General features: G+C 41.9%; 1 protein-coding gene and 1 long non-coding RNA gene across 3 annotated transcripts in view; both read left to right on the top strand.

Annotated features, from left to right (window-relative positions):
* tgfb2 (transforming growth factor, beta 2) overlaps nucleotides 1-27,968 on the top strand; it is a 117,810-nt gene that overhangs the window by 60,358 nt on the left and 29,484 nt on the right. For both annotated transcript variants that reach the window (XM_079275730.1, XM_079275731.1), the window contains exon 2: nucleotides 11,513-11,676. In XM_079275730.1, coding sequence (XP_079131856.1) covers nucleotides 11,513-11,676 — 164 coding nt within the window. The remainder of the gene's footprint in view (nucleotides 1-11,512; nucleotides 11,677-27,968) is intronic.
* LOC306782393 lies at nucleotides 24,386-25,483 on the top strand. Its single transcript, XR_013772270.1, has 3 exons — nucleotides 24,386-24,498; nucleotides 24,857-25,040; nucleotides 25,391-25,483. It is a non-coding gene; the product is annotated as an uncharacterized lncRNA (long non-coding RNA).

A 27,968-nucleotide genomic window follows, 5' to 3' on the forward strand; every position in this document is an offset into this window, starting at 1 on the left:
GTTTGTCGGGGGATTGAACTTTGTCATGTCTCCGCTTTCACTTCTGACACCATGTAAATCAATGCAATAGAGGCTTCTTAGTTTGCTCAGCTGGTTTTAATGGATCACCGTGTCTCACTTTACATACATCTGGAACTCCCGTATAAACCCCAGTATATGCGCATTAGACTACCGTATATGACAGTACCCGCCTATGAGTGCTTTTGGGCGGCGGAAGGGTTCATGGCAGCACCCCCACTGCTCGTTCAGGACAGTGCAGAATGTACGAGCTTTAACGTCACAGTCAAAACACCAGAAAAGTCTCCAATAACACCAGAAAAAGTCGCTAGATTTGTCGCAAGTAGCTTTTGGCAAAAAAAAGTAGCCATGAGGGTTTGGAAAGTCGCCGGATTTAGCGAGAAAGTCGGCAAGTTGCCAGCACTGGCTAAATATGTCCCCAGAGCAACATTGGACGTAACAATAATTCCTATCGCATATAAAACCAAACAAAAATCCATCTTCATAAAAACAAGTTGTAAAAATAATAATATATAAACAAGCATATTAAAGCTACTGCAGATGTAAAAACAAACGCATTTAACTTAGCAGAGCTGCTGTTCACTATCTAAAGACAAAGTGCATCCTCCTTTCTTTGTTAAAGAGTTTAATCTCACGGTTGTTCAGTACATCCGTGTGTTTTAGTTCCAGTAAGAAGTCCTTCTCCGTTCATGGACGCCAGTGAAGACAGTGGAGTCTCCCAGTTGTATTTCTTGAATACGTTTGAATGCGTTTGAGGCTGAAGATGTCTGCTCACAGAGGCAGCAGATTTTGGGATTGTCACCGCCCAACACGTCACGCTAGCCCACTGACCAATCACGTACTTGTAGGCCAGCTAGCAGCTCTGACACGTCAAAGAATACGCCCAACATGTCAAACTAAAGATCTGATTGGTTGAACACGATGACAATCAACAATATCGTCCCCATTCACTTAAACTGCAAAGAGATTCAAGTGAGAGTCTGCAGGCCTAGTCTTCTACCTAGAGACACAGAGGTGAACGCTGATTGGATGAAAGCTCTACTTAAAACAAGCTGCACTGGAAGCAGAGCAACTGAGGAAGACGGTAGCGGTGCAATGAGAACATAAGATAATGGGAAAATATGTTGATAAATTAGAATACATGTAGTGTATTTATGAAAATGTTTTAAATTATAAAATAGCGATAACTTTGTGATTCTGTTTAGGCCAGCAGAGAAGGCTTTGAAGGCCCTGACAGCCCACCACTGCTGTTAACAAACACAAATACATGCAAGTGTAGAGCTTATTGTATAAAGATCTCTGCTGATCAAGCAAATGTAAAATCTGTACTCCAAATGTACCTGCAGGGCACAAATAACTGTGGGCGGCCCACCCAGATAAAGCCATTGTGTGGTTAACTTTGTTAAGAATTTGCGACCTACATTCCATGTTTTTGCAGGATTTATTTCATTCAGAAGATAAGCCACGAGTAGCGTTAATTGCCGAACAAATAGTTAATTCTTTCCTTGCTATTTTAGGGAGAGGTGTTTTTACACGGGAATACATTGCACCATCCAGTTTTGTGATGGAGTACCGTGGAATTCTGTCACGAACTACAGGTGTAGATGACACAAATAATCCCTGTGTGTTTGATTTCATCTGGAATGGAACACACTATTGGTAAGTTAGCTGCTTGTTGATTTACTGAAATGGATTTCTTTTTATAGAGTTATTTGTTGTAAAAGAACAAATCAATCATCAGTTCAGATTCAGAACAAAGATGGTGTATGCTGCATGGTATACTTGTATCTATTTAGTTTAACCAGGGCCTCATCTTGTGCGTGTGAATTTCCCAAAAGTTATACAGCACAATGCGTGGGAAAATGTAAGAGTGGTGCAGTGGTATATGTGTACAAAAGGTTCCTGTTTTACATATAAACCAAGGTTGGACAACACAGAAAATATTTCTGTCATGACATTTTGAATGATTTAACCCCAGGAAAGCTTTTGAGTTTTATCTGGGCTATTTGTCTTACAGCATAGAAGAGGATGGAACACTCGGACGACTAGCAAATGATAATCACAGAAATCCCAACTGCAAAGTTAAAAAAATAATTTTCAAAGGAAGGCCACACTTGTGCCTGTTTGCTATAAAAGACATATTTCCAGGCGAGGAGATAACGTACAACTATGGGGCGTCTTCTTGGCCATGGAGATCAATGGTGAGTTTATGTTCTCATGTTCTCTAAATGATAGTGTGTGGTAACTGACGGGGCAACAGTGTTTCATTGTCTCCTGCTTTTCATTGAACTACTTGGCTGATTTATTCAGATCATATTTTATTCCCAGACATTACAATGTCCTTAAAGTCCCAGTGAAACAGAGGTGTAACTTATTTTTCTCAGTTTTCTGTTGTCAGTGTGTATAAGACTGGAGTACTCTGTAGGCTAGCTGATCCACTGTAAATGTACACACCTTCATAACTGCAACGCCTCTGCCTTCACACAAGTCTTCCTCAAACTTCTCCAGAAGTTATATGACAACAGCATATATTTTCTCTGTACAATCTTAGGCACCTTGTAAAGAACCGTCTAATCCTGAACCCAAGAAAGGAGTTCCATTCTCGTCAGAAAAAGAAATGGTAAGTTCCTTTTTGTAATATCGCAGTCGCATGCTGTTTGGCTAGAATGGGGGAAAACAACACCTCCATGACACATCCGCCTACTTCCCGGGATGGGATGTATTTCATGTCTGCAGTGCACACCGCATGCTAACAGTGAAAGTGGCAGTAGGTATTTAATCAGCATAGAATTTACTAAAGTGATTCCCGGGGAGAATTTGGGTTTCATCGATACAGTTTTGCCCATTTAGAATAGAAAAGTACACAAAGACAAATTATAAGAAAATAGAAAAAATAAATGTGCAATATACTACAACAATAAATAACATATATGGAAATAAGAAATGTGTAAAATTATATAAACTACAATATAAAACAGTGTAAATAATAATAATGCGGAAGAACTGCAGATAACTTGTCAAACATGAATTAGCCATCCCGGTCAGTAAATGGCATCACTTGTGTGTCGGGGGATGGGCACAGCATGGACCTGCTTTGTGAGGACACCTGTTCTTATGAGGACCATCATATTTCTTCACACACTGGTCAAACAAGTTGGTTTCATGTTAGCTTTTAAGCATTGACTAGGCTCAGGCCTTACGTACACTATTCAAGGCAGGACATACTTTCATACATAATTTGTGGTATTTATTGAATATGAAGGAAGGTCTTGATAGATTTCTCTCATAAGTTGAAGGTATTTTTCTCAGGTTCTTTTGTCTCCGTGTATAGGATTCATCAGTGATCTTTTATGTTCCATCCTTCCTTGCTGGCTAGTAAGCAGAATTTCAGCCAGACAAATGGCCAGTGTTGTAGAACTTTGATTGCTGAATGTAAATGAATCGCTGCTGTTTTTATATTTTCTAAGAGTGTGCCTATTTTTGACTCATTCACAGGAATTCTGTGGTGAATCAAGTGATGCTTTGAATACACCTTGTGCAACTCCCTTCACACCAGTGAATGAGAACGTAAGTTAGAATGTATTCTTCTTTCACACACTGGCAAGACGTTACATGTGGGTGGCTGTGGGAAGACGGTAGTACCGGGCTGTTTTACCTGTACCATATATGTCTCCACTCTTTGGGTCAAACAGAAGCTGGTCGAATGTTTTAGAAAACTTGGTAAAGTAAAATGATGTCTGGTCACAGTGTCTTGTGAGGACAGCAGATAACTTGTCAAACATGAATTAGCCATCCCGGTCAGTAAATGGCATCACTTGTGTGTCGGGGGATGGGCACAGCATGGACCTGCTTTGTGAGGACACCTGTTCTTATGAGGACCATCATATTTCTTCACACACTGGTCAAACTTGTTGGTTTCATGTTAGCTTTTAAGCATTGACTAGGCTCAGGCCTTACGTACACAATTCAAGGCTGGACATACTTTCATTACTGTTACAACTACAACAAATGACTTGCATACATAATTTGCGCTATTTGAAGGAAGGTCTTGATAGATTTCTATCAGAGGTGTAACTTATTTTTCTCAGTTTTCTGTTGTCATTGTGTATAAGACTGGAGTACTCTGTAGGCTAGCTGATCCACTGTAAATGTACACACCTTCATAACTGCAACGCCTCTGCCTTCACACAAGTCTTCCTCAAACTTCTCCAGAAGTTATATGACAACAGCATATATTTTCTCTGTACAATCTTAGGCACCTTGTAAAGAACCGTCTAATCCTGAACCCAAGAAAGGAGTTCCATTCTCGTCAGAAAAAGAAATGGTAAGTTCCTTTTTGTAATATCGCAGTCGCATGCTGTTTGGCTAGAATGGGGGGAAACAACACCTCCATGACACATCCGCCTACTTCCTGGGATGGGATGTATTTCATGTCTGCAGTGCACACCGTATGCTAACAGTGAAAGTGGCAGTAGGTATTTAATCAGCATAGAATTTACTAAAGTGATTCCCGGGGAGAATTTGGGTTTCATCGATACAGTTTTGCCCATTTAGAATAGAAAAGTACACAAAGACAAATTATAAGAAAAAATAAATGTGCAATATACTACAACAATAAATAACATATATGGAAATAAGAAATGTGTAAAATTATATAAACTACAATATAAAACAGTGTAAATAATAATAATGCGGAAGAACTGCAGATAACTTGTCAAAGATGAATTAACCATCCCGGTCAGTAAATAGCATCACTTGTGTGTCGGGGGATGGGCACAGCATGGACCTGCTTTGTGAGGACAAAAGTTCAGATTTCCTGATGCTTAGAAACTTCAAGTATTTGGATTGTTAAAATTGGAGTTATGGTATAGAAATCAAGTTGTTTTTTGTTGTTTTAGGGAGAAAAAAGAAGATTGATTTGACCCAGGATGAGGCCACCAACTCCGAAGGTAAATATAATAATGCTATGGATGGATTTCTTAATTATTATTTTTTTAGCAATTCAATGTATGTGGTCCTGTTGATGCTTAAGTGGGCCTGCATAAAGACTTATGGCTTTGTCTACTGTGATAGGTTCTTCTGTACCACTACTACATTGTACTGTTGTGCGGAGGAAAAGACGATGCGCCTCATTCTGCATTTTAGTTTTGGTTCTATTTCTAGAAAAACACATTGCCCTGGCAACCAATGCAGATAGTTCAAAGATGCCAGAACTCACAAGTCCGACCTGCACACTTGCAAAAATAACAGTGTAGAGAGTCAGTCCTAAAGAGAAAAGTTTTTGTACAATTTCGAATGTTTCAAATATATATTTTAAGTGTACTATGTTACAGCCTTAAGCAGGAGTTATGTAAAGTTTATTTACCGAATACTATCGGTACAGTGGTGACATAATGCTGTTTTTATACTCATTTTAATTGAACTTAAGTATATATAACTTTGATAAATAATATACTCGATAACCCACAAATGCTACATTTGAGTGCATCAAAAGTTATTCCAAGAATGTTGTAAATCTCGACTAAACTTATGATTGTCTTTATTATAATCTAATCAAGGAAAATATGTTCTTGTGATTGGCAGATGTCTGAAGAAGATCTTCCAAAAAGCCGTGGAGCAAGGTAGAAGTTTCATCTGTCATGAAACACTTTAGAATACACATTTCAAAGGACACCTTGCTACGAAGTTGAGTGTGAGCAATGTAAGAATGCTCAAGACCATGTTTTGAAAGACAGAACTGTTCAAAACATCCGAGATTTTGTGAGGAACAGGGGCCTGACTTACAAAAGGAATAATGTAACATGAATATCCATTAACCGTAGAGTTTAGTGCATCTGTTGCATTACTGCACCTGTTGCAGCACAGTTTGTAGCGCCGTTTACTGCGTCTGTTTCTGTTGCGGTGCCGGTTAATGGGGCAGTTTGCAGTGCGTTTAACTGCGTTGTTTGCAGTGTGTTTTACTGCGTTTGCATTGCACTGCGTCATTTGCAGTGCGTTTCGCTGCATCGTTTGCAGTGCGTTTCACTGTACACTGCACCGCTTGCAGTAAGTTTCACTGCGTTGTTTGCAGTGCGTTTCACTGCGCTGCTTGCAGTGCCGGTTACTGTGTCGCTTGCAGTGCGTTTCGCAGCAGTGCGTTTCTCTGTTTCGTCGCAGTGCGTTTTAAATGTAGCATTTTTCTTTTATTTACGACAGAAATCTTGTACATTCTCAATGTTTAAAGTCATTACATTACAATAAATGTATTTTCATTTAAAGGCATTCTGATCTAGCTTTTGATTTTATTTCCTCCATTACCCTGTTGCTGATACCATTTTATACTTATTCTAAACAAACAACAAACAAAAAAGTCGTCACAATTTTAAAGTAAAAGCAACCTTTCAGAATAAACATTGAATATATGCAATTCAAATGTTGTCCGTCTCTACCATTCTTATGCAAACGTCCATTTGAACTCAAGGATGAAATTATTAGATTTTGATGGTCAAAGGTCACTGACCAGACAAAAAGTCTTCATTTGCTAATTATGACAATATCACACGAATGAATACAAAAAATGTGCGTGTGAAATGTTAACATTTAAACCTACATAGATGTAATTTGTAACATGACTGGTTGATGGATGCATACAACTGTGACGAGATAATTCTAGTTTAATGGGAGGGGTTTGTTTGAGTTTATGTGTGTGTATTAGGGGTATACAGTTCACGAAATTCTCATTTCAATACAATACAGTGGTGCCATGGTTAGGTTCGGTACATTTTCAATACAGCAAATAAGCAGAAATGCCTCGCTGGTGAGACTCGAGGGGGCGTGTCTGAAGAACATGGCTCTTCATCTCCCATTCAGTAGTGAGGTAATGTGTCGTTACAGTCAGGTAGCTTTGTGTAGTCCGTGACGTCCGGCCGTCTGTTGTTAGAGGAACAGCGGGAGCCTCGGACATTTGATTCTCTGTTTGGACTTTTGTTTTCTTTAACAAAGCAGGTATTATGGTCTGGCGAAATGGGCTCGTGAATGAGTAGTGTCACGGGGCTCAATAACATTAAGCATGTTGGTACAGTCTGGTGTTCCAGTCCAGATTAGGGTCTCGTATCTGCGGCTATAAATATAACAATCGCCGTGGCGATTGCTTTAGCCCTGTTTGAATCGGTAGGGAGTAGCTGCCTAAACACTGCGGGAAGATGTTGAAGTGGGTGTGCTGCTGTTGGTTTTACTGGTAAACTAGTTTAGCGTAGTGCGCCTCCCAGAACACATGTGCCTCACCAGAGTAGAATGTTGTTCTTCTGTGGTGGGCGTGTCAGACAGCACGTTGTCTGTTATGTCAGGTGGGTTGCCATATCTATCTATCTATCTATCTATCTATAGGATGGTCCTCATAACTCAGGGTCTTGCCATGTTTGTGTGTGTATTGGTAATGTCCCACTGAACCAGGATGGTCCTCATAACTCAGGGTCTTGCCATGTTTGTGTGTGTGTGTGTGTATTGGTAATGTCCCACTGAACCAGGATGGTCCTCATAACTCAGGGTCTTGCCATGTTTGTGTGTGTGTGTGTGTATTGGTAATGTCCCGCTGAACCAGGATGGTCCTCATAACTCAGGGTCTTGCCATGTTTGTGTGTGTGTGTGTATTGGTAATGTCCCGCTGAACCAGGATGGTCCTCATAACTCAGGGTCTTGCCATGTTTGTGTGTGTGTGTGTTGGTAATGTCCCTCTGAACCAGGATGGTCCTCATAACTCAGGGTCTTGCCATGTTTGTGTGTGTGTGTATTGGTAATGTCCCGCTAAACCAGGATGGTCCTCATAACTCAGGGTCTTGCCATGTTTGTGTGTGTGTGTATTGGTAATGTCCCGCTAAACCAGCAGGGTCTTCATAAGTCAGCGGCATGTTAGGATCCGCCCCGTCCCAACAGTCCTGTAGAATGTCAGGTCTTAATATCTCCAGATTCTTTGATGAGATATTAATTCTGAACAGTGAGGTTTGTTCCCTTTATCATAAGGACCAGTTTAATACTTATTATCACTGTCTAGGACTAAGGAAAAGGTGCGTCTCCATATACCAGGGTTTGAACTGGTATGGGTGAAAAGCCCTCATAAACCGTGTGTGTGTGTGTGTGTGTGTGTGTGTGTGTGTGTGTGTGTGTGTGTGTGTGTGTGTGTGTGTGTGTGTGTGTGTGTGTGTGTGTGTGTGTGTGTGTGTGTGTGTGTGTGTGTGTGTGTGTGTATATATGTGTGTGTATATATATGTGTGTGTGTATATATGTGTATGTGTATATATATATATGTATGTGTATATATAATATATATATATTCTCCACTGCGTATAACTATCTGATACTAGCCCAGAGTTCAGCATATTCATCTTGCAAACTATACCTACTTTGTAGTGTTACAATAGTGAGTATTTTATTCAATGTGTCCATCCAGGCAAATTGGTGGATCCAAATGTTGTAAAAAAAAAAACATATATGATATAATTTCTTTGTAATCATCCAAAATAATGTTAAGTGTATGGGTATTTTTCCAAGTAGGCCACTGACTGGTCGATACGTGCGATTCATTGAGTGGGCAACGCGCCTTGTATAGAGTGGGCCGGTCTGACGGTAAACTCCCGGGACACTTTTTTTTCCCCCATTCCGCCCCTGCCTGCAGCTGGAGCTGATTGAGCTGCAGTGTGACAACGAATCGCGCAGCAGGAGAGCGAGTGTTGCCATCTTCACTACCATGGGAGCGTTTCAAAAACGCAGATATTGGGGGCGCCCCCCTAATATAATGGTAGGGGAAACACTGCTTCCTGACTGAACTTACGTACATACCTGCAAACTTGTCACTTTTCGGTGAAATTCGCCGTTTTGAATCAAAATATGTCATCCACGTGAATCGTGTAGATCAGGCATGTCCAAAGTCCGGCCCGCGGGCCAATCACGGCCCGAGGTCAGATTTTATATGGCCCGCACCTTCTGTCTTAAAATGCATTATTTATGGCCCGCCAGCACAGTCAAAACGGAATGAATAAATCATACAAATTCAACATGCAATTCCTCTTTTTACCTCATGGTGGCAGCACCACTCTGTAACTGTCTGGCTGTTTGAAATTGGCTCTGACCCTTGAACTGTCATGGCTACGGCAAGTAAAAAAAGGAAAGTCGATAATGAGGGCCGCCGCTTCCAGGAGAGGTGGAGATCGCAATATCTTTTTCACTTCAAACCGGAACAACTGTGTCTGCCTAATTTGTCATGAGACTGTTGTCTTGTTTAAGGAATATAATGTAAAGAGACACGACGAGAACATGCTAATGCTACAACAAGCTATCAGAGAGCGACCGTGCTAGAAAAGTGAAGCAACTCCAAGATAACTTGGCCACACAGCAGCGGTCCCTTTCACATGAAAACATCATCAAAGTAAGCTGCGGAGTGGCCGTGGTAATTGCTAAACATGACAAACCTTTTACGGAATGTGAGTTTATCAAAGACTGTGTTATGAAAATAGCAGAAAACATTTGCCCCGAGAAGAAGACAGAGTTTGCTAATGTTTGCCTGGCTCGTAACACTGAAGAGCTATCATCAGATACGAAGAGACAACTTGATTTTTTTTCGTGAGCCTGTTTCATGTGTGTTGAACTTAAATGTGAGACAACTTTTCATCACCCTCACTAAGTCATATTTAAGATTGTCTTGAGGTGAGAATATTGATCGGTTTCTATGTTCTTTGTGTTATCTGACTTTCAAGATGTGAAAGAAAGGCAGAATAGTTGTTGAGATGTGTTCACACATGAATGCTCACATTTTGTTACATTGCTATTTGCTGTCATTGAAAATGAAATGATTAAATAACAATGTATGTATAGACTACTTGTATTGTATTGTTGTTAAAATAATGTCAGCAGGGACTGTTGGCCCTTGGGCATTTTCACATTATCAAATCTGGCCCTCTTTGAAAAAAGTTTGCACACCCCTGGTGTAGATCCATAGACTTTTTTTTCTTTTTTGGTGGGGGTCAACTAGCCAATCAGCATTTCTCAGATTAGAGTGAGAAAAGGTGATGTCATGATCTTTGCAATGAAACATCTTTGATGTGATGTGTTGAGTCTTAGCCAATCAGCGTTAAGGTGTCTACACAGTCTTCCTAACCTGTTCATAATGAAATGCTAGTCAGCTTGATATCACGTTAGCTAACGTTAGTGGATTGTATTGGCGTCAACGTTTAAGTTACGTTATGTACCGTTACAGTTCAGACTTGCTGGGTTAAGGCAAACGTCCACTGCATGCAAAACTTTGTCTACTGTTGATGTTCGTCATTATCGCGATTTAGGTTGAAAAAATGTAACGTGATGAAACATGCAGCCCCCCGTGTTCTGGTTCAGTTCCCGCGGTCACTCAGTAACGTTAAACTAGAACACCGGCGGATCTGGTTGCAGTTTTACTCAAAGTAGAATTTTATCTGTGTTGTAATATGACAAAACCTTTGAAAATGAGATCTCTGTCTCAATGGGTTTCATCTGAATAAAGGTTAACAATAAAACTATTGATTGAAAAAAAAAGAAGCTAACTAGCCAGCTGTTCAACTAGAGCTGAAATACTGATTAATAACTGAATAATAAATTAGTTAGTAAATCTCTTATCAGTTAGTTTTCTTCTCAGAGTACACCAGAATGATACATTTTAAAGCTCATATTTAGCCCTGCTGGGGTCAAAAGACAAGCAGTAGACGCCATGCACACCACAATCCCCAGTTCATCAAGGAGCACAAAGGAACATGTAGCTGTATCATGCACAGAGGGGGGGTCAGTTGCAAGACTACCGACAGACACCCCTCCCTTTTCACCAGTCCTGCATTGTTCCAGCGAACACATACCCTAAAAAAAGAGACCAACATGTCCAAGACAATGGACAGAGCATCAACCATGCTGCCACCTATGTCCTCGAAACTCAGGGCATTTAGTTCATTCTGACTCTGAGCTGAGGTCAGTGCAAGCTGCAAAACTGTCTTGAATGACAATGCCTTCAGAGCATTCTGATTGGCCGCCTCCGCTTCTGCAATTTTTAGTTGGTGAATGCATGCTCGTGATTGGAGGAGAGTATTACCCATCGAGTGCTGTAGAGGGTGGAGCCTGTGTGAGTTAGAGCCTAAATACAATTGGGCTCTAATGCGAAGTCTCAGCTTTCCTTGTACTGGGACCCCATTTTTAGACTAGGCAAAAATAAGACATATTGCATGCAAAAAACTGCATGTTTTTTTTAATTCCAAACTGCATTTACACATTAGCATAAAGTGTGCCTGTCTGTAAAGGGAAGATGCGTGTGTACCCATAGAACCCATTTTCATTCAAATATCGTGAGGTCAAGGGACCCCTCTGAATATGGCCGTGCCAGTCATTCCCTCGCCTACATTTTGAGTGTTATTTGGCCTTCTTTACGACAAGCTAGCATGGTTGGTACCAATGGATAGATCTACTCAAATATACTAAATCAGCTATTCTTTCTCCTTTTTTGTAGATGTCATTTCTCCTACACACTTCAACCCATACTTCAGGCGGCTGATGTTTGATGTGTCTTCCATGGAAAAGAACGCCTCCAACCTTGTGAAGGCTGAACTTCGGATCTTCCGTCTTCAAAACCATGGGGCCCGAGTGTCTGAGCAGCGCATCGAACTCTACCAGGTACACACACGTTCCACTGGGCTGACATCAGGAGCTCCCAGGGATCTCTAACAATGATTCAAGAGATACTTTTGGGATTTATTCAGGCTAGGAAGGATTTTAACTAAATAAATAGCCAAAATTGGCATTGTTGTTTTTACATTTTTGTTTTTGATTGTGCTTTTGTGATTTTCCCTCACTTAGACTTTTAAGCGACATAAGACATTTCATTAACATAATGTGGATTTTAATGGAGTATCCAGTAAAACTTGATTTTGTCAATATTAATCAGACTACAAACTGAAACCAGAATGTTTCAGATACCAACATCTTATCCTGTTGCCAACAGATTCTTCATATCTGCAATCTGAGTTTATGCTTACAGTTAAGAGAGATTGTATACTAACCTTACATGGTGAGACGTAAAAAATAAAAGTATTTACCTGAGGATAAGGTCACGGAAACATCTTTGTTGACAATGGATTTCAGATTTCTGGTGTGCGGTTGGTTGTTTGTTTTGCAGCTAGTGTTTTGCAGTTTTAGCTAGCTATCTCCCGGCAGCTAGCTAGCTAGCTAAAACTGTGACACACTAGTGACAGAACAAACACCACAGGGTGATAATATCGCAGATGTGATTGGCTATGTTTCCGGCTATATCACCACCATGGTCTGTTTTTTTGTCTGTCTTTTTGTCATTGGTTTTATGCGGGAGAAAGCCAGTTAGCTATCTACCAGGAGATTTGTTTTTAACGATGCTAGCTACCCTGAAAAAAACACTACGGCAGACGTTCAATGCTACTTTGGTTTTGAGGTTGTGAACCCAACCACTCACAAAATAGTTGTATACCTTTAGTGGTATTCAATTAGAGTTCAACGAGGTCCAGTTAGAGGATTTCCTCATGCAAAGATCCAGAACATCACACGTCTGATGATTCAGTCCCAAATATATTGAAGTAGCCAACAGTTGCATTAACATCTGTATGTATACCAAGATGGCGCCGCGGATGGCAGCATCGGTACTGCGCTATCTCGTACTTTTTCTGTTTTTGTTTGTTTGTCTTGTTTCCAGCTCTCCCTCTCTGATCACATTCAGTAGAGAGGAACTTTTAAACATCCATCTATTCACTGGCCAAACCTTTTCGCCGCATTTCATCAAACCAGAAAGTTTTTCAGATATTTTAGTTGGGGGAGCAGCACTTGGAAACACTTTTCATAGACTGCAAACCATTTTATTCACCGCGGGAGTTTTCCTCGTTCATTCTGGTCAGTGTTTACATCCTCAGGCCTGTGAGAGTGAGGCGCTGCAACACCTGGCTGAGCCGATCAACGACATGGAGCACAAACAACCAGATTGTTTGTGCGCATTGTTCTTGGGGACTTTAACAGAGCAAACCTCAAAGAACTGCCTAAATACAGACAACATATTAAGTGTAGCACCAGGGACAAAAACACACTGGACCACTGCTACACTGTAATAAAGGATGCATATCACTCAGTCCCCTGTGCAGCTTTGGGACTCTCTGATCATTGTCTGGTCCATCTCCTCCCGACCTACAGGCAGAAACTAAAATCTCCTTGTCCATGACCAAGGACAAGGAGTTCTGTTGAAAATAATTGGGTTATAATAATTAGTTCTTGTTAGTACACAAGCTGAAGCATTCTGGATCAGCTGGAGAGATTTAAGAGACTTATTAGAGCAGCCTGAAAATAAGGAATTGCAATAATCCAGTCTCCTGTTAAACTCCTGAAGTTCGCAGACAACACAACAGTCATCGGCCTCATCAGGGACTGTGATGAGTCTGCGTACAGACGGGAGGTTGAACAGCTGGTCGTCTGGTGTGGTCAGAACAACCTGGAGCTAAACAAACTCAAAACTGTGGAGATGACAGTGGACTTCAGGAGGAGTCCCCCAACACTGCCCCCCCCCCCCCACCCCCCTCACCATAGTCAACAACGTTGTGTCTGCTGTGGAGACCTCCAGGTTTCTGGGATCCGCAATCTCCCAGGACCTGAAGTGGGCTCCCAACATCAACACTATAAGGAAAAAGGCCCAGCAGAGGTTTTGCTTCCTGCGCCAGCTCAGGAAGCTGTTCTTCATTTTGTAGGGCTCACATCCAATATTGTCTTTCTATTTTCTGATGATAACTGCTGCGTGCAGGTTCAGCCAGCCCTTTTATAGATTCATATATTTAGTGTTTTTCTGGCTGAATTCCAGAGGGCACTGACCAATCAGAGAAAGGGCTTTTCGGAAAGGGGGCCTTAAAGAGACTGGTGCTAAAATGGAGGGTAAATGCACACATTTGAAACGACAGCATCACCCAGATGGGTTGATCACCGGGACGAGGGAAAAACAAACTGGAGCCCCCGCTGCTTTCGAGAAGTCTTAAGACACAAAAGCCGAAGTTTAAATTATAGCAATAGAAAATTTATTTCTATAGCACATTTCGTACACTGGGGCAATTTTACAATATGATTGGAAGATGGTACAAAGAACATCAAATAGCAATTAAACAAGGAATATAAGTGAAGACAAAGAATATAAAAGAAAATACAAGGTACATAACAGAATAAACACATTGTAAAATCCTGGAAGCCTAATCATAGGCACATGAGAAGTGAAATGTTTGAAAAAAACATCTTTATATGGTTCACATCTAAGATCTTCTGGCAGTTTGTTCCAATTGCATGCAGCTTAACGGCTACACTGGCATATAACCAGGGTGGAAATAAATTGAAACACACTTCCTAATGCCACCTAAAGTTTATTTTTCATTATCATTTTATATATTCAATATTTTCAATTTCATAGCATTTTAGATGCTTTTCAGTTTTACAGCTGGTTGTCACCTATTGCCTTTTGGGAAAGTGTTTGTTCAGTGTAATACTGAAATGTTTCAATTGTTCCTTATTTTTATAGTAAATAGTCTACCAAAGTTGCCAGTGGACTAAATGTTCGCTCAGTCCCCAACAGGAGGACTGTGTCTGTCTTTGACACTTTTACTACTGCGTATTAGTAAAGATTGTCCGTGTGCATTCGGAATAAGACTTTGAAATTGTGGCACGGGCTGTTGATGATAACCTGACAAGAGACTGACAGATGCTCCAATAGCTCGACAGAAGGCCCTCCATACCTGGGATGTGCATTGTGGTCCACGGTCGGAGACTATGTCGGATGGGATCCCATGGAGCCGGACAACATTGTGGACCAGAATAACGACGGTGTCTGAGGCTGTGGGGAGTTTTGGTAGGGGCACAAAATGTACAGTCTTGGAAAATCTGTCAACGATAGTGAGTATGGTGGTCTTACCCTGCGACGGTGTAAGTCCGGTGACAAAATCGAGACTAATGTGGCTCCAAGGACGCTGCGGGACAGGAAGGGGACGGAATAGGCCGGTCAATGGTTGATGAGATGACTTGCTGCGAGCACACACTGTGCATGAAAGTACAAATGCTTAGGTGTCCGTGTCCATGGATGGCCACCAGAATCGGCATTTCATGAGAGATAAAATGCGATTGACGCCAGGATGAGGTGTGAACCCACTGGAGAACCTGTGAACAGACTGGCTCCCGCACAAAAAGAGTTTTATAGGACCCCCACCTGGAACTGGCAGGATTCTTTGGGCTTCCTTAACCAGGGACTCAATCTCCCAAGTCACCGCTGCCACGAGGCATGGCGAAGGGAGTATGGTCTCGGGATCAGTGGCGTGGTGGTCGGACATGAACCTTCTGGAAAAAGCATCAGGCTTGAGGTATCTGGAACCGGGTCGTTAGGTGAGTGTGAAGTTGATTCGACCGAAGAACAACGCCCACCGGGCTTGACGGGAATTGAAGCCCCCACTCCTGTGTCACAAGCATCAACCTCCACGGTGAACTGAAATGTGGGATCAGGATGAACGAGGAGAGGCGCTGTTGTAAACAGTCTCTTTAGCTCAGCAAAAGCACCATCTGCTGCGGGGGTCCAAGAGAAGGGGGGCGTGAGATGTGCCGCCACTCTGCTGTAGTCGTCGATAAACCTTCTGAAGAAATTGGCAAAACCCAGGAACTGCTGGAGTTGTTTGAGGAATGGACCATGGAATGGATTTTTCTGGGGGCCATCCTCACCTGCCCGCTCTCAATGATATAACCCAGGAAATCCACAGAAGCCACATGAAACATTTTTCCCCCTTAATAAAGAGTTTGTTCTCGTGAAGTCGTTGGAAAACCTGCCTCACATGCTGAATGTGTTCCTCTGTGTTTCGAGAGAAGATTAGGATGTCGTCCAGATAAACAAGGACATCATTGACAAGAGCCTGGAAGACAGCAGGGGCATTGGTTAGTCCAAAAGGCATGACCAGGTACTCAAAGTGACCCAGGGGGTCCGGAAAGCAGTCTTTCACTCATCCCCCTCCTTGATACAAACTAGTTGATAAGCATTCCGGAGGTCGAGTTTAGAGAAGATGGTGGCTCCCTGTAATGGTTTGAAGGCTAAGTTTATTAGAGGACGGGGATACTTGTTCTTAACTGTTATGTTATTCAAACCACGGTAGTCGATGCAGGGGCGTAGTGTGTGGTCCTTCTTGGACACAAAGAAAAACCCAGCACCAACCGGGGAGGATGATCTAATGGCCTAATTGTACCTGCTGCTAGGGAGTCTCGTGTGTGTATGTCTCCATGGCCTCCCGCTCAGGGCGAGACAGGTTGTACAAGCGACTGGATGGTAGTGGGGCACCAGGGAGCAGGTCAATGGCACAATCATAGGGTAGGTGCGGGGGCAGAGAGAGAGCTTGCTGAATGCTTCACCTAGATCCTAATAAATGAAGGGAATTGCTGACAGATCAGGGGGTTCAGTGTCAAGTGGGGGCAGCGCTTAGACAGGATGAATGACAAAATATGCTTCAGCTCTGAACCTTATTTACTGACCAATCAATATGGGGATTGTGGAGCCTTAGCCAGGTCTGACCGAGGACCAAGGGGATGTGAGGGGAAGAGATACTATGGAATCAAATGGTGATGACAATACCAGATGCAGTGGCTCCGTGACGTGGGTAACATGAGCGAGAAGCTTCCCATTAAGAGCATGGGCACAGAGGGGACTGAGTGGCTGAATGGAGATTCTGGCTTGGAAAACAAGATTGGCATCGATGAAGCTCTCATCCGCTCCAGAATTCACCAAGGTACGTATGGGAAGAGACTGTTGGTTCCATATGAGAGTAGTCTGCTGCATTCTGGTCTGTGTAACTGACCACCACTATCCCCACCTCTACTAATGAGCCTCCTCTTTTGGCTGCTGGGGGCAGGAGACCAGAAAACCGCTTGGCCACAGTAAATGCACAATCCCGCTTTGATCCTCCGGAGGCCCTGTGCCCCTGAAAGGTGTGCTATGCCCAGCTGCATGGGCTCCTCCGCTGGGGAGAGGGGAACCAGGAAGGGCATGGAACTTACAGGCTGGGCCGTGGTTGGCTCTCACGGGAGGAGGAGGGGCTGAGCAAGGGGATGGCAAACCTAAAGAGCAGCTAAGCCTCTCTCCGAAGTTCACCAAGACTATTATCTAGTCTGATAGAAAGGAGATAAAAGCATCAAGACTCTGAGTCATCCCTAACAACTAACTAGTCTCTCACAGGGTTATTAAGCCCTCGGAGAGAAAAAACCCTGGGTAAATAATTCTGTCCACCCTGAACCTTGCTCTATAGTCCTAAAGTCAATAGAAAATTCCCACGAGAGCACCCTGTGAGGCGAGTGCCTGACGGAGGGAATCTTGGTCTGCTGGGTCCATGGGGGCCAGATCGTTCTGTCCCAGGGTGTGGTGGTGGACCCACATGCAGACGCAGACCAGGGAGTAATGAGTGAAAAGGTTTAATTCCAGGAGGACAATGGGTAAATGTGATGGCGCAGCGGGGGACCAAGGACAAGAGGACGAGGGTGGGGAACCGGGCAGATCAAGGCAGGGCAGGCAGAATGGGGAGCCGAAGGGGATGATCCAAACTGCGGGCACAGGGAGACAAGGTAAGTATAAATAAAGGGAAAACGGTTGGATTGACTGATCTATAATACTGAGCGGCCGAGAACAATGAGATACCACGGAGGTTGAAACAACGATCTGGCGAAGAATGGATGTAAAACCAGGGTAGATAAACTGTTAAGTAGATGAGTTGATGGAAGGCAGCTGGATAGACTGGACTGGTGAGGTGAATGAATGAATAGCAATAAGGAGGAAGCCGGGAGGAGACCAGGTCGGAGCCACGCCCACACCACACACATGAGACACGGGAAAACAGGAGGCACGGCCTGGTCGTGACACATTGTGCAGTCACCAGATATATAAAACCCTTTCACTCCTCAAATTGCTTTAATGTTAACAAATTACCGAGGTTTTCTACCTGTGACTAACATGGATTTCATCCAAAGAGCTCCTTACCATCTAAAAACTGTATTTCAGAGTCATTTGTCATCTATTATTTAGTACTAATAATTATTATTGCTGCTTCCTTGTTAAATGCTAATGTTAAACTGAAATGAATCGCAAAAACATTGCTGAAAATAGATATCCAATTCAAAAACAAATTGCAAAAAGCTTAATAATTCAAAAAGTTTAAAGATTACAAATATGAAAAGTCATATCACACCTCTCCTGAAAGAGCTGAACATTTTGATATTTGAACAGTTTCTGTGGCTTAAATAAATTCATCAGTGGTGATATTTGTAGTAGTAGAAGTTGTAGTAGAAGTATTATCAGTAGAAGTATTAGTAGCATTAGAATAAGTACGAGTAGTAGTAGTAGTAGTGATATTTGTAGTAGTAGTAGTAGAAGTTGTAGTAGAAGTATTATTAGTAGTAGAAGTATTAGTAATTAGAAGAAGTAGTAGAAGACGTAGTATCAGTAGTCATAGTAATAGCTGTAGTATTGGTCGTAGTATTTAATATCACAGTAGTAATAGTAATGGCAGTAGAAGATGTAGCAGTAGTTCTAGTAGCAGTCGTACTAATAGCTGTAGTAGTATTACTACATGAATAGCAGTAGTAGCAGTTGTCGTATAAGTAATAGTGGTAGTAATAGCAGTAGTGGTAGGTATAATATTGATGGTAGCAGTAATAGTAGCAGCAGCAAAAGTTATAGTAGCAGTAGTAGTAATACTATATTAGCAGCAGCAGTAGTAGTTGTCGCAGTATTAGTACGAGCATTCATTTTTTTGAACAAAAAAGCCTAATTTTGAGCTTGTTTAAATACAGTTAATCCATGGGGCTTTTATTTTTGAAAGGGTGGTGATGGGGTGGGGGGGAGAGGAGACATAATCATAATGTTTGACACACATAAACAGAGGTTATTAAATGCCTGGCTTCATCACAAGCATTTCAATTAGAATTCACTCTCTGGGGCTTTTATTTTGAAATGGGGTGTGTGTGTGTGGGGGGGGGGGGGGGGTCCTCTAAAAGTCTCTAATGCTGCGTTCACACCGGTCGCGTTGATTTTTTGACGCGCGTCGAGATTACATACAAAGTCTATGCACAGACGCGATGAGACTGGCGCGCTGCGATTTTGCGATGGCGCGTTGGACGCGTTATTGCAGTGCGGTGGACGTGTTGGACGCCGCAAAATCGCCAACGCGCGAGTTGAAATTTTTCAACTTCAGCGACATAATCGCGTGACGCTGTGGCGCGATAGCCTATCAGCGTTGAGTTGCTCCCCCTGTCATCACTGGCTTCCTGCCGTTGAATCAGGAAATAAATCCTGTCGCCGTCTGTGTTCACCCAGAGCTCTACGATACCTCATATCAACAGAGACGGACCAAACTATGTGTATACATGTGTGTGTGTGTGTGTAAACCATACGGTACAAACAATGAATAGACGCTGCCGTATTTACGTCTACGTGACGTTATTGAGTGCTGGTGGAGCTGCTACGATGTTAGCATAGCCTAGCACCGATCCATCAGAGCTCCATTGAGAAGACCAGTAACCTACAAAGTTATTTCGGAGTCCCTTTTTGTCGGTTTATTGCCGTTGAATCACAGCCAAATCAGTTTATTTAGTGTTCCTACAGCTGTAGTAAACAGCGACCGGTGGCTTGCTGGACAGTGAATACAGCTCGATACAATCCACGGAGCTCCTCTGAACAATATTATGAACCAGACATGACGGCGTTTGGCATTCCGACGTTTGAGGGACTTCCACAACACGTACAAAGCAGCAATTGTCCTTATTCAACATTTCTCATTTGGAGATTGTCCGATGTTTTATCTTTTAACTGTTGTCCTGCTCTGCCATGTCTTTCCTCACCTCTCCCTCTTGTGTCGCGGTGTGTGTAAATGTCACTCGAATCAGGAAACTTATCAGAATACTCATGTCTGATTGGCCGAGATGCAACACGTAACAGCTGCAACAAATCATGTGTGTGCGGCTTTTATTAAAAAATGGGGTGTGTGGGGGGGGGGGGGGGGAAGACCTCTGAAGATCCCTAAGACCTGAATGACTATGAGACACACAGAGAGAGAGGGAGAGGAGTGTATGTGCGTGTTTGTCTGTGAGTCTGTGTGTTTATCAACATCACTAATTGGCTCAATCGCGAACACCTGTGTGCCTGAAGCCATTTGAAAATATTCTCCATAGAGATCCCATTGAAAATAAAAAGCTTAATAATTGAAATATGAAAAGTCATAGCACCCCTCTGGTGAAAGAGCTGAACATTTTAATAGTTGAACGGTTTCTGTAGCTTAAAAAATGAAGGAGGAGAAGCAGTGCGATGGAAGAAATAGAAGAAGATTCGAAGAACAATAGTTGGAATGCTTAACAGCATTTCAAAGTCCTTCGCTCACTCCCGATCTGTGCCGTTTAAATGCGTTTACCGTGAATTTCAACATATAGACACTAAAATGTAACCGCAGCAATGTACAGTAGTCTCCAGGGAGAGCAACAGCTGGTGCAGCTTCTCGCTCTAGTTCTGTGTGTGTGTGTGTGTGTGTGTGTGTGTGTGTGTGTGTGTGTGTGTGTGTGTGTGTGTGTGTGTGTGTGTGTGTGTGTGTGTGTGTGTGTGTGTGTGTGTGTGTGTGTGTGTGTGTGTGTGTGTCCGGATTGTGAGGGCTTTTCACCTGTTTACATACTTACTTTGTGAGGACATGCTGGACTTGTGAGGACAAAGTCCATGTCCTCACAAGTCGCGCACTGTAGAGGCACTTATTAACACGTAACTAACGTCCTCCCGCATTTTCTCCGCATGTCTCAACAACTCGGTTTCACCAGAATTCTAGTGTATGCCAGTGTGTGCGCCCAGTGTATAATTTAGATTTCCACATTTCTTTTTATTTTTTTATTTTCCCGCGAATGTGTATCAGTGTGTCGTCAATCATTGGCTAGTATTAGGCAGACTGGTCATTGGCTGTACTCAAAGTCAATCACACACTCTGATCAGTGATTGGCTGTTCTCGAAGTCACTCAGGGAGATGCTGGTCAGTGATTGGCTTCTGAACCTGCGGTCAGGTTTCGCCCTGACGCTGAAGAAATGAGTCTGGATTCGATGGACGTCTTTTGTGGGCTAATGCGGACTTGGAATTAACTTTACCGAACTGGTAAGTGAACGTTTTAACGATGTATTAACAACTAAATGCATTTAGTGAAGGGCTGTCTTTTCGTTGCTTTGTAAAACAAACGTCTCCACTTCCTCGTGAGCCTGGACCGGCTCTGCACCAGGTGGAATCAATCCGGCTTAATGTTCAGCTGATTCCACCGCAAACTTTTACTGCACTGTAAAAGTCTGCGGAGGAATCAGCTGTTATTGGAGCTCGTTGTGCTAGCAGCAACTGGCCAAGCCAGTTAGCTGTAAATGCTTTTCCGAGCTACGACGAGCAACAGTTATTACCGGTATATTCGCTAATGCTAATCGCGGTTAGCATTTCCCCATTGGAGGTAATGTTAAAATTAGCTTAGAAGCTAGCGAGTCGGATTTAGATAGATAGGTACTTTATTCATCCCCAGGGGGACATTTGTATGTTACAGCAGCAAGACACACCAACAAGTAAAGTAACAGAGTAACCAAAATATTAAGTATTAAAAATAATATCCATTAGAAATAAGACGTCTTAATTAGTGACAGCTGATATGACTTAAGCCCGGTGACGTTCGTCAGCCCGAGCATTCATAATTATTGTGAGGAATAATTAACATGGACATGTGATCAGACAGTCTCTTCACATATATTATTATTATTATTATTATTATTAAAAGGTGATCTGTGCAACTTTGTTTTTCAGGAAGTTTGTATCAAACAATATGCCCCTGTTAATTATCCAACTTTGAAACCTAATTTAATTATTGCTATCCTCACTATAAATACAGATTGGTTTAGTACTGCAGACTCAGCATGTTCTCTGGAAATTATTGCAGCAAAGATGGCGGCGAGAAGGAGAACAAAGACTCCTGATCGGGATGCCATGGACCACATCATTCTGGCCAGAGACTAATCTTTTCTGGAAGGAAAATTCATTGACACATTTAAAGGTAAGTCTTTCATCTCATATTGTTTGGACACCACTGACATCATAGTTAACTCGCAGTTTTGTACATGTTGTCAATTGACAAGTTACTATTAACCAGTGGCGGGCCGTGCATTTTATACCTGGGCCTTCACTGCTGTCCTGCAGCTGAAACACAGCTACGGTTATTATTTGTTTCATGTTCACTTGTTCTGTTTTTCTGACTGTTTGTCTAAACTGTTTGTGTCTAAACTGTTACTCTTGTAAAGCGGCCTTGGGTCCCCTGAAAGGCGCTATATAAATTAAAGTTATTATTATTATTATTATTATGTTAAAATGAAGCTCAACACCTGTAAATACACTAACTACAGAGAATACGACGATTCAGTCACGGATATTCTCATCTCTGCGAGCGCCGAATTCACAATGCTCCGCTAGTTCGTACAAAGCCCTGATAAAAGTCTCAGCTTTCTCTCCCGGTATTTGCACGCGCAGATGGAAACATGCACGTTCGTGTATTACATTCCTTCTCGGCACAAAGTACTCATTGAACTTTCCAAGCACCCGAACAAAATCATCTCTTATGTCCATCTTCGGGAAATGCAAACAAACGGAAGATGTTCTCCGACTCGCTTCCCATAGCGTATATCAGGCTGTTCACCTGCACGGCACCATCTTCTTTGTCCAGCTTGGTGGCGGTTCTGAATCTCACAAAACGCTGCTTCTACTCCGGCCATTCTCCTGGCTTATCGAAGGAAAAGTTTGTCGGGGGATTGAACTTTGTCATGTCTCCGCTTTCACTTCTGACACCATGTAAATCAATGCAATAGAGGCTTCTTAGTTTGCTCAGCTGGTTTTAATGGATCACCGTGTCTCACTTTACATACATCTGGAACTCCCGTATAAACCCCAGTATATGCGCATTAGACTACCGTATATGACAGTACCCGCCTATGAGTGCTTTTGGGCGGCGGAAGGGTTCATGGCAGCACCCCCGCTGCTCGTTCAGGACAGTGCAGAATGTACGAGCTTTAACGTCACAGTCAAAACACCAGAAAAGTCTCCAATAGCCATGAGGGTTTGGAAAGTCGCCGGATTTAGCGAGAAAGTCGGCAAGTTGCCAGCACTGGCTAAATATGTCCCCAGAGCAACATTGGACGTAACAATAATTCCTATCGCATATAAAACCAAACAAAAATCCATCTTCATAAAAACAAGTTGTAAAAATAATAATATATAAACAAGCATATTAAAGCTACTGCAGATGTAAAAACAAACGCATTTAACTTAGCAGAGCTGCTGTTCACTATCTAAAGACAAAGTGCATCCTCCTTTCTTTGTTAGAGTTTAATCTCACGGTTGTTCAGTACATCCGTGTGTTTTAGTTCCAGTAAGAAGTCCTTCTCCATTCATGGACGCCAGTGAAGACAGTGGAGTCTCCCAGTTGTATTTCTTGAATACGTTTTAATGCGTTTGAGGCTGAAGATGTCCGCTCACAGAGGCAGCAGATTTTGGGATTGTCACCGCCCAACACGTCACGCTAGCCCACTGACCAATCACGTACTTGTAGGCCAGCTAGCAGCTCTGACACGTCAAAGAATACGCCCAACATGTCAAACTAAAGATCTGATTGGTTGAACACGATGACAATCAACAATATCGTCCCCATTCACTTAAACTGCAAAGAGATTCAAGTGAGAGTCTGCAGGCCTAGTCTTCTACCTAGAGACACAGAGGTGAACGCTGATTGGATGAAAGCTCTACTTAAAACAAGCTGCACTGGAAGCAGAGCAACTGAGGAAGACAGTAGCAGTGCAATGAGAACATAAGATAATGGGAAAATATGTTGATAAATTAGAATACATGTAGTGTATTTATGAAAATGTTTTAAATTATAAAATAGCGATAACTTTGTGATTCTGTTTAGGCCAGCAGAGAAGGCTTTGAAGGCCCTGACAGCCCACCACTGCTGTTAACAAACACAAATACATGCAAGTGTAGAGCTTATTGTATAAAGATCTGTGCTGATCAAGCAAATGTAAAATCTGTACTCCAAATGTAACACCACAAAAAGTCGCTAGATTTGTCGCAAGTAGCTTTTGTGGGCGGCCCACCCAGATAAAGCCATTGTGTGGTTAACTTTGTTAAGAATTTGCGACCTACATTCCATGTTTTTGCAGGATTTATTTCATTCAGAAGATAAGCCACGAGTAGCGTTAATTGCCGAACAAATAGTTAATTCTTTCCTTGCTATTTTAGGGAGAGGTGTTTTTACACGGGAATACATTGCACCATCCAGTTTTGTGATGGAGTACCGTGGAATTCTGTCACGAACTACAGGTGTAGATGACACAAATAATCCCTGTGTGTTTGATTTCATCTGGAATGGAACACACTATTGGTAAGTTAGCTGCTTGTTGATTTACTGAAATGGATTTCTTTTTATAGAGTTATTTGTTGTAAAAGAACAAATCAATCATCAGTTCAGATTCAGAACAAAGATGGTGTATGCTGCATGGTATACTTGTATCTATTTAGTTTAACCAGGGCCTCATCTTGTGAGTGTGAATTTCCCAAAAGTTATACAGCACAATGCGTGGGAAAATGTAAGAGTGGTGCAGTGGTATATGTGTACAAAAGGTTCCTGTTTTACATATAAACCAAGGTTGGACAACACAGAAAATATTTCTGTCATGACATTTTGAATGATTTAACCCCAGGAAAGCTTTTGAGTTTTATCTGGGCTATTTGTCTTACAGCATAGAAGAGGATGGAACACTCGGACGACTAGCAAATGATAATCACAGAAATCCCAACTGCAAAGTTAAAAAAATAATTTTCAAAGGAAGGCCACACTTGTGCCTGTTTGCTATAAAAGACATATTTCCAGGCGAGGAGATAACGTACAACTATGGGGCGTCTTCTTGGCCATGGAGATCAATGGTGAGTTTATGTTCTCATGTTCTCTAAATGATAGTGTGTGGTAACTGACGGGGCAACAGTGTTTCATTGTCTCCTGCTTTTCATTGAACTACTTTGCTGATTTATTCAGATCATATTTTATTCCCAGACATTACAATGTCCTTAAAGTCCCAGTGAAACAGAGGTGTAACTTATTTTTCTCAGTTTTCTGTTGTCATTGTGTATAAGACTGGAGTACTCTGTAGGCTAGCTGATCCACTGTAAATGTACACACCTTCATAACTGCAACGCCTCTGCCTTCACACAAGTCTTCCTCAAACTTCTCCAGAAGTTATATGACAACAGCATATATTTTCTCTGTACAATCTTAGGCACCTTGTAAAGAACCGTCTTATCCTGAACCCAAGAAAGGAGTTCCATTCTCGTCAGAAAAAGAAATGGTAAGTTCCTTTTTGTAATATCGCAGTCGCATGCTGTTTGGCTAGAATGGGGGGAAACAACACCTCCATGACACATCCGCCTACTTCCTGGGATGGGATGTATTTCATGTCTGCAGTGCACACCGCATGCTAACAGTGAAAGTGGCAGTAGGTATTTAATCAGAATAGAATTTACTAAAGTGATTCCCGGGGAGAATTTGGGTTTCATCGATACAGTTTTGCCCATTTAGAATAGAAAAGTACACAAAGACAAATTATAAGAAAATAGAAAAAAGAAATGTGCAATATACTACAACAATAAATAACATATATGGAAATAAGAAATGTGTAAAATTATATAAACTACAATATAAAACAGTGTAAATAATAATAATGCGGAAGAACTGCAGATAACTTGTCAAACATGAATTAGCTATCCCGGTCAGTAAATGGCATCACTTGTGTGTCGGGGGATGGGCACAGCATGGACCTGCTTTGTGAGGACACCTGTTCTTATGAGGACCATCATATTTCTTCACACACTGGTCAAACAAGTTGGTTTCATGTTAGCTTTTAAGCATTGACTAGGCTCAGGCCTTACGTACACTATTCAAGGCAGGACATACTTTCATACATAATTTGTGGTATTTATTGAATATGAAGGAAGGTCTTGATAGATTTCTCTCTTAAGTTGAAGGTATTTTTCTCAGGTTCTTTTGTCTCCGTGTATAGGATTCATCAGTGATCTTTTATGTTCCATCCTTCCTTGCTGGCTAGTAAGCAGAATTTCAGCCAGACAAATGGCCAGTGTTGTAGAACTTTGATTGCTGAATGTAAATGAATCGCTGCTGTTTTTATATTTTCTAAGAGTGTGCCTATTTTTGACTCATTCACAGGAATTCTGTGGTGAATCAAGTGATGCTTTGAATACACCTTGTGCAACTCCCTTCACACCAGTGAATGAGAACGTAAGTTGGAATGTATTCTTCTTTCACACACTGGCAAGACGTTACATGTGGGTGGCTGGGGGAAGACTGTAGTACCGGGCTGTTTTACCTGAACCATATATGTCTCCACTCTTTGGGTCAAACAGAAGCTGGTCGAATGTTTTAGAAAACATGGTAAAGTAAAATGATGTCTGGTCACAGTGTCTTGTGAGGACAGCAGATAACTTGTCAAACATGAATTAACCATCCCGGTCAGTAAATAGCATCACTTGTGTGTCGGGGGATGGGCACAGCATGGACCTGCTTTGTGAGGACAAAGGTTCAGATTTCCTGATGCTTAGAAACTTCAAGTATTTGGATTGTTAAAATTGGAGTTATGGTATAGAAATCAAGTTGTTTTTTGTTGTTTTAGGGAGAAAAAAGAAGATTGATTTGACCCAGGATGAGGCCACCAACTCCGAAGGTAAATATAATAATGCTATGGATGGATTTCTTAATTATTATTTTTTTAGCAATTCAATGTATGTGGTCCTGTTGATGCTTAAGTGGGCCTGCATAAAGACTTATGGCTTTGTCTACTGTGATAGGTTCTTCTGTACCACTACTACATTGTACTGTTGTGCGGAGGAAAAGACGATGCGCCTCATTCTGCATTTTAGTTTTGGTTCTATTTCTAGAAAAACACATTGCCCTGGCAACCAATGCAGATAGTTCAAAGATGCCAGAACTCACAAGTCCGACCTGCACACTTGCAAAAATAACAGTGTAGAGAGTCAGTCCTAAAGAGAAAAGTTTTTGTACAATTTCGAATGTTTCAAATATATATTTTAAGTGTACTATGTTACAGCCTTAAGCAGGAGTTATGTAAAGTTTATTTACCGAATACTATCGGTACAGTGGTGACATAATGCTGTTTTTATACTCATTTTAATTGAACTTAAGTATATGTAACTTTGATAAATAATATACTCGATAACCCACAAATGCTACATTTGAGTGCATCAAAAGTTATTCCAAGAATGTTGTAAATCTCGACTAAACTTATGATTGTCTTTATTATAATCTAATCAAGGAAAATATGTTCTTGTGATTGGCAGATGTCTGAAGAAGATCTTCCAAAAAGCCGTGGAGCAAGGTAGAAGTTTCATCTGTCATGAAACACTTTAGAATACACATTTCAAAGGGACACCTTGCTACGAAGTTGAGTGTGAGCAATGTAAGAATGCTCAAGACCATGTTTTGAAAGACAGAACTGTTCAAAACATCCGAGATTTTGTGAGGAACAGGGGCCTGACTTACAAAAGGAATAATGTAACATGAATATCCATTAACCGTAGAGTTTAGTGCATCTGTTGCATTACTGCACCTGTTGCAGCACAGTTTGTAGCGCCGTTTACTGCGTCTGTTTCTGTTGCGGTGCCGGTTAATGGGGCAGTTTGCAGTGCGTTTAACTGCGTTGTTTGCAGTGTGTTTTACTGCGTTTGCATTGCACTGCGTCATTTGCAGTGCGTTTCGCTGCATCGTTTGCAGTGCGTTTCACTGTACACTGCACCGCTTGCAGTAAGTTTCACTGCGTTGTTTGC

The sequence above is a fragment of the Melanostigma gelatinosum genome (genome assembly GCF_949748355.1).
Source record: "Melanostigma gelatinosum genome assembly, chromosome: 9".
In the NCBI taxonomy this organism is placed as follows: Eukaryota; Metazoa; Chordata; class Actinopteri; order Perciformes; family Zoarcidae; genus Melanostigma; species Melanostigma gelatinosum.